Source organism: Helobdella robusta (assembly GCF_000326865.2).
Source record: "Helobdella robusta unplaced genomic scaffold HELROscaffold_54, whole genome shotgun sequence".
Lineage (NCBI taxonomy): Eukaryota > Metazoa > Annelida > Clitellata > Rhynchobdellida > Glossiphoniidae > Helobdella > Helobdella robusta.
Window position 1 is genome coordinate 711,733 of NW_008705287.1, and position 8,173 is coordinate 719,905.

Sequence of the window (8,173 nt, forward strand, 5' to 3'; positions counted from 1 at the left end):
TTGGGAAAAAATTCGAGATTTGTTTTTTAGAGCAGCAATCCAGTCACCTTTGCATTCAAAAGACTGATATTTTCTGTAGTTTCTTTCTTTTGTACGACAAAGTCTTTTGATTGTCTTACATTCATAATCGTACCAAGGGGCAGCAACATCACATCTGACTTTAGTAAAATGATAAGGAGCAATTTCATCAGCCAATTTCTTGAGTTCAGTATTCAAAATATCAAATTCAAAACTGATGTCACCACTAAGACATGACCTTGATAGTGGTGAGTTTTCCACGTGTTTAAACAGCTTGGTCTCATCCAAAAATCTCCATGATCTAACCATTTTCATGACAGTTTTAGGATGTTCGTAAGTTAATGGTATACGAGCCTGTATCAAGCTATGGTCGGACAAAATCCCACATGGAAAAATGTTTAAATCTGATACCAAAAAATCTTCTGAACAAACAATCAGATCAAGTATACCTCCCCGTTCGTGAGTTGATTGATTGATTAAGTTTTTCAACTGAAACATGTCAAACAATTCTAACAAATTTAAAGTATGACGATCATTCAGCTTTTCTATATGAATGTTAAAGTCGCCCAAAATTATTAAATTTGAACTAAAAGAAGCAATATTTTCTAGTAAACATAAAAGTTCTTCAAAAAATAAATTAGTAACTGGTGCCGATCCAGGTCTATAGATGGCTAATAAAATAAAATCTGTTCTTCTAATAAATAACTTTAGAGCAAGTGCTTCGAACGATCCAAACATAGGTAAGACAATTTTTTTAAATTTAAATTCATTTCTGAAGTATATAATTAAACCACCATGGTAAGGATCATTTATTCTTAAAAAATCAACGTAGTTATATCCAGGAGGAACTGAAGATCTAACAGAAATATTATTCGACGATCCGTGCCAGGTCTCAACCAAAACAAAAATGTCTAACCCGTTGTGAATTAAATCGTAGACAGCATCAAATTTTGAATTTATCGATCTGATATTTAATAAACCTAACATTACATTATAATTAGTCTTAGATAAATCACTTGCACCACAATCATTATCTTCAGAACTATTTACATCCGCTTTCGAGGTAATTTTACAATCACTTGCACCACAATCATTATCTTCAGAACTATTTACATCTGCTTTCGAGGTAATTTTACAATCTTCCACCTTCCGACCTGTCCTCTCACTCTGAACAAAAAATTCCGATTTATCTCTTCTTTTTCCATGGCTTTGGCTCTATCTACGTATGTTTTATATTCCTGTCTCTGGTCCATTGTCAAATCATGACTTAAACCGACGTGTGAGAAACCCTGCAAAGATTTGAATTTTTTAACATTTCTCATTATTGAATCTCTAAGAAATACATTGTCCAACTTTATCAACACAGGTCTAACTACTGATTCTTGTCTTTTTCCAAGTCTAAAAACCTTGATAACATTTTTATCAGAAACATCCTCCGACAGATGCTTCAAAATCTTGAGGACATTACCACGATCATCATCACTCTCCGATAGACGAAACATCAGCAGGTTTGATTCCCTCTCTTTAATTTCATTTGCCTCATCCAGAGCTTTCTGAAACGATTTTACTTCACTCCTGATGGCGTCAATATTTGCACCACCCCCTTTACTAACGATGCCAGCATACGTTTCTTTCAATTCGTTTTTGCATGTCTCAAGTCCATCACGCACAGTTGTATCAAAACGATCAAGTTGATCTAGCCTTGACTCATTGCGTTCAATATTCACTTTTATGTTATCAATATCAAGTTTTATTTTCATATATATTTCGTTTAATACGTCCAGCTGAGTGACAATTTGATTTTTCGTATTGTCCACTGATTTAGCTAAAGAACCAATATCCAATGACAAATCAAAACAACGGTGACAAAACCATTTTAATCCTTTAGAATTTTTCAAAATTTCCAAAATGTCATCATTAATTTCACATTTGTTGTGAGCGCAAGACTTGCAACATGCACAAATCAACAACTCCTTACTCGGAACTACTTTTGCACACTTCGTACAGCTGTAACGCGAGCTCATTGTATTTGTTGTATCTAATATTATAATTAACCTCAGCCAGATTTTTAACAGCAGATAATTTATTCAATCACGTGACGATAATTCGAAACAAAACTTTATCAAATTTAACGAAAAAACAAAATTTTATGAATTAAATTTAATACCAGCTTATTCTAGGAAATTTACTACTGCAATTTACGAAATTGTTAACATTAAATAACTACTTTTAACCGAGAAGAAAGCAGAAATAACAGCTGTATGTATGTATGTATGTATGTATGCATGTATGTATGTATGTATGTATGTATGTATGTATGTATGTATGTATGTATGTATGTATGTATGTATGTATGTATGTATGTATGTATGTATGTATGTATGTATGTATGTATGTATGTATGTATGTATGTATGTATGTATGTATGTATGTATGTATGTATGTATGTATGTATGTATGTATGTATGTATGTATGTATGTATGTATGTATGTATGTATGTATGTATGTATGTATGTACGTACGTACGTATGTACGTACGTACGTACGTACGTACGTACGTACGTATGTATGTATGTATGTATGTATGTATGTATGTATGTATGTATGTATGTATGTATGTATGTATGAGCATATGCATTATGTATGTATGTGTATAAATCCATATTTTTGTATTTGGTTTGATATCTTGCAAAAGATTAAATAGTAATCACTAATGCCTGGGATAGATTGGAGTCACCTGCAGTTGAACCAGGTAGATTAGGTTGGATGCAAAATGTGCTGGCAGGCAGTTTCACCGGAGCTATCTCGTTGGTTTTATATCGTTATGTTGTGTTGGGTCTTGCAAATGCATCGATCTGCATTGGATTTGTACGTCTTTCATATTTGTTAAGACATACATGAAATTAAATTCAAAAAGTTAATTTTCTTCTGATTTGTTTTTTATTATTTTAAAATGATTTATTTTTAAATGATTCAACTTTGCGGAATATTACAATTCTAATGTTCTAATGTTTCTTATACATTCGTGCCTTTGTGTACATCACATGCACTCATACATGCACTTCCACATGCACTCACCACAGCACCTCCAGACCACCGAACTCCGTTCACCATTTGACCTCTTGAACTTTATGCCATTTGTCACATTACGCTACTTTTAACGAGTTTGACCTTGCGTATGTGAAGATGGTGATGACGTCACAAATGAGGTCACGGAGAGTAATGTAAACAAAGTGACGTGTCATCGTCCCGGTGTGTTTGCTCAATTTTTTTACTCAATCAATATTGGTATGTTAAAAATGTTAAATTTGTGTTGCGCATGTGAGTGAAAGTGTGTGTATGTGTGCGTGTGTGTCTGTGTATGTGTGCGTGTGTGCCTGTATAGGTGTGTGCGCTTGTATGTGTGTGCGTTTGTGTTTGTGTGTGTGGTTGTCATGTTTGTTTTTGTGGTAGTTCGTCGAGGTTTGTACGTTTGTGCGTACTTGTATGAAGTTTTTTTATTTGTCCTATATATGGCGAGCCTGCTTATTGTGAGCATGATTCAACTTCCATAGGAGTTGAAGTTAAGTTAACTTGCCCGGCATCCATCACATACAGTATTTATTCATTCAGCACTCTTTACACACCACAAAAATACAGCAACAACACTTGCATCATAACAACAGCAACAGTAGCAAAAACAACAACAACAACACAATACCAACACCAGCAACAAAAAAACAACAACACAACAACAGCATCACCATTCACTGAACTAAGTCGTTTCCGAGCAAGTTATCACTGCTCTGATATGCACTGAGAGGTTGCAGGGTCGGGATAGGTCCCACAGATGATGGCACATGCAGATCGTGCCGAGAGGACAACGAGTTAGTCCCGCACACATGGCTCGATTGTCAGGCCATATCACTGATAAGAAGAAAGTATGGACTTGATAATGATCTCGGTGAACTCAGCAAAAGCCCATGGGAGGCAGCAGAAATGGTGTTACAGATACTGGGTCTACTGGAGAAAAACTAGTCTGAGAGCTACTACAAGAACAACAACATCACCAGCAGCCACTCCAAAAACGCAACAACAACACAACTGACAGTTTGCGGGTTTCTATGGTAAGGAGGAGAAAGATGTGATGGCAATAATGACAATGATGGAAGTGGGTGAAGTGATGAAATGTGATTATAACTATGGTGTGGTGGTGGTGGTAATAATGACGATGGTGACGATGACAGATCATTTTTAAGTGAGCATGATCATTTATATCTTGAGATGATAACAACCATTGTGATGATGGTGATGATGACGACAACAATGCTGCGATTATTACAATGATAACTTTGATGATGATGTCGATGAGGATGATGATGATGATGAAAGCGGAAATGATTAGATTGCCCATCTGATGGGATGTGAAGTATGAAGGAAGGATGAAACCCCAACATTTTCTGAATATTGGAATATGAAGAAATCACCTTACCCAAAATTGTGGACATTGGGATATGAATGGTTAGGTCGTGACCTTACATGGAATTTTTGGGGTGCAAGCGTCTGAATGAAATAACTTGTTGAGATGTTGAGGAGGTACGAAGGGACGGTTCAGTCAAGATTGCTGGCGATGATGACAGATGAAGTCTATCAATATCAATGTAAATGTTAGCGATGGTGAATAATTTTGACATTTGACATTTTTTATTTCATCAAATCAAAACAAAGAAATCAAAGAAATGATATCAGTGAAAAGAAATGATCTGGAAATCGAAAAGAAAATTTTTTTTTACAAGAAAATGGTTTTCTTGTAATGATCACCAGTGACAATTGTAAAAATGAGAGCATATTTTAAACATTTTAGTGCATGTAAACTCACATTCATATTACATATCCTAAAAAACCAAAAATGGAATCATAACTATTAAGTAATCAACTCTTTTACATTTTTATCAGAATGTCGTTTGTAATTATTGAAACACAAATATATATATAGACCCACGTAAAACATTCTTATTTACACGCACACATATACACACACACACATGTACACACACACATGTACACACACACACGTACATAATAAACATATTAATGCCACAGGGGAATACGATGATGATGATGATGATGATTGAGGTGGTGATGATGATGATTGAAGTGGTTGTGATGATGATATGTCACAACAACGACGATGCTGATGATGATGACCGTTACGATGACTTAAATGATAGTGATAATACTAATGGTGATAGGATATGAAAGTTTGATGATGATGATGATGGTGGTGGGGGTGGTTGTGCAGATGATAATGATGATGATGATGATATTAATAAATATCATTTATAAAGCGCCAATGCAAGCGACTGAGGCGTATGGTAGTAATGATGGTAGCAATGAAGATTGTAATAGTGGTAGTTGTGAAGACGATGACGACGACGATGGTACAATGAAGAGGAGCAGGAAAAGTAAGAAGATGGGATGGATAGATGAGAATGAGTGCACTCACGCACGCTCCAACTTCCACAATTTGTAAATAATTTGAAATATTTGCACATTGATGCTTATTTATTTATTTATATTAATTTTCAAAACGATGTACGGCAACTGACGTTCAACTTGTTTGTCTAAGTTGCTGTGTGTATGTGCGCGTGCGCGCGCGTGTGTGTGGGCTTGCTAGTGTGTATACATACACACTAACTAACACACACATTCAGACACGTTAAATGTTTACTATATTTGTGCTTCTTGTGTATCATCCTGTATGTTTGTGTATCATCTTGTATGTTTGTGTATCATCTTGTATGTTTGTGTATCATCTTGTATGTTTGTGTATCATCTTGTATGTTTGTGTATCATCTTGTTTGTTTGTGTATCATCTTTTTTGTTTGTGTATCATCTTGTATGTTGTATGTTTGTGTATCATCTTTTATGTTTGTGTAGTGTATCATCTTGTATGTTTGTGTATCATCTTGTATGTAATTTTGTGTGTTTGTAGACTATTTTGCATGTTTGTGTAACATCTTGTGTGTCTGTGTATCAACATAAATGTTTGTGCATCATCAAGCCTAGCTGTTACTTCATGTTATTGCATCATCTAGCCTAGCATCCTCGCATGTTTTTAATGGTTTCTGATATATAGAAGAGCACCAACAAAAAACATTTCAACAACTCGCTGGACCAACTGCAACTCAAACTTCCACCAAATGCAAATTCATTTTCAGACAATTCAACAGATACAAGTTCCTTCTCCGCAATGTGAAACTTTCATTGTTCTTGCTACAATGTCTTAAAAGTGAACCTACATAGATACATATCTACTTCCATATTTTTGTTAAATTTTTATATATTTATATTAATTAAATTAGTCATCGCCAATAATTTGGTGGTCTTCATGTTATAGTTATGATATAAACAAATAATATATATATACACACAACAACAACAACAACAACACACGTTTAGACGACATTTTCCCCGAGATCGGGGGTTGCCGTTTGGCTAACTATGATGAAACCGAAATACCCCTCGATGCCATCCACATCTGTCACTCGCCTCAGTATCACGCAACCCCGCTTTCACTATGTCCTTCTCCACCTGCTCTCTCCATCCCAATCGTTGACGACCCCTTCCTACCACTCCTTCAACCTCGAACTCCAACACTCGCCTAATCCCGACCCTTTCATCCCTTCTCAACACATGTCCATACCACCGCAATCTCGATCTCCTTATCAATGTCACAATGTCCTCATTCAGTCCCATCATCGACATCAGCTCTGTACTCCTCCTCCTATCCTTCACTTTAACCCCACACATCATCCTCACCATGCTCTTTCAGCCCTCTGCAGTACACTTTCCTCCTCTCTCCTCAACACCCAAGTTTCACCACCATATACCATCGCTGCTCTCACACATGCTTTATATACCCTCCCCTTCATTTTCACTGACCATTTCTTTCCACACACACACACACATATATATGTATATATATATATATAGTTCTATTACTATTATATAATTATATCTATATTATATATAACATATTTCAAAATTTAACTAAAAATGATCAAGCACACTCAAAAAACAAACCCTCGCACATAATTTTTCACACACACACACACACACACACACAAACACACTTTATACTCATTTATACAAGTAACATAACTTGTTTGTGTGTATAATTGTGTGGGTAAATACATCTGTGCGCGTGTGTGTATGTATTGTATTTGTCTGTGTGTGTCGTTGTGATGATTTATTTCTTCGTTTGTGTGCATGTGTATTCGTATGTGTATCTGTGTGTATGTGAGCCTGTACAACTTGAGACGGTTGTTACATGCATTAAATATATTATGCCGATTTAAGTGTGTTAGTAAGTGAAGTGGTGCTGAATGCATTTATGTACTTGTCAGTTCATCAGGTGATGCACTTAAAAGTAATAACTGTCCCATCCTCATCTTCATCCTCTTCATCATAATTTTCATCCTCATCATAATTATCATCCTCATCACCATTATTATCATCATCACCATTATTATTTCCCCTTCTCATCATCATCATCATTACCATCAAAGCCATTTATTTTTCTTATAATTTTTTCTTTGAAATGCACTGATAACCCTTTATTTTTGTTGATTATGCCATGATATTTTTTTTTGATATCGCTTTTGAGATTCTTTGAATTAGCGCTTTATTAAATTTTTTATTAATAATAATAACTAATAATAATAAACACTATTATCATCATTAAATCCTTAACATCGTCATCATTGTTGTCACTCCATCATCATCGTCGTCATCATCACAACCACTGAAATTTTGGAAAATGTTTTTCAATTCGTCAAAAAGGGCATTCAGTTTTACTGTCTTTTAATACAAAAACTACTTCCCGGTCCACCCTATCTCCGCTACTGTCACCACCACCTACCATCACCACCACCACCACCATGAAGAAATAAATTCTCAGAAACTTAATTCAATCATTTTCTTTTTGGGAATTTTTAATTTAAAAATAATTTCACTATAACAAGAAATTGAAATTTTATAAACATATTTATTTATTTATTGCTTTATGTATTCAAACAGCAATAACGACCACAAACAACAACAACAACAACGACAACAAACAACAAGCAATCAAAAGCAACAACAAACAACAACAAACAGCAACAACGATGG

General features: G+C 35.1%; 1 protein-coding gene across 1 annotated transcript; it reads right to left on the minus strand.

Annotated features, from left to right (window-relative positions):
• Positions 1-1,127: 1,127 nt before the first annotated feature.
• On the minus strand, positions 1,128-2,042 carry HELRODRAFT_179460 (hypothetical protein; the record flags this gene model as incomplete). The annotated part of the gene is made up of 1 exon (XM_009028298.1): positions 1,128-2,042. One exon carries the CDS (start codon positions 2,040-2,042, stop codon positions 1,128-1,130), a length of 915 nt encoding a protein of 304 aa, XP_009026546.1.
• Between the last annotated feature and the right edge of the window lie 6,131 nt (positions 2,043-8,173).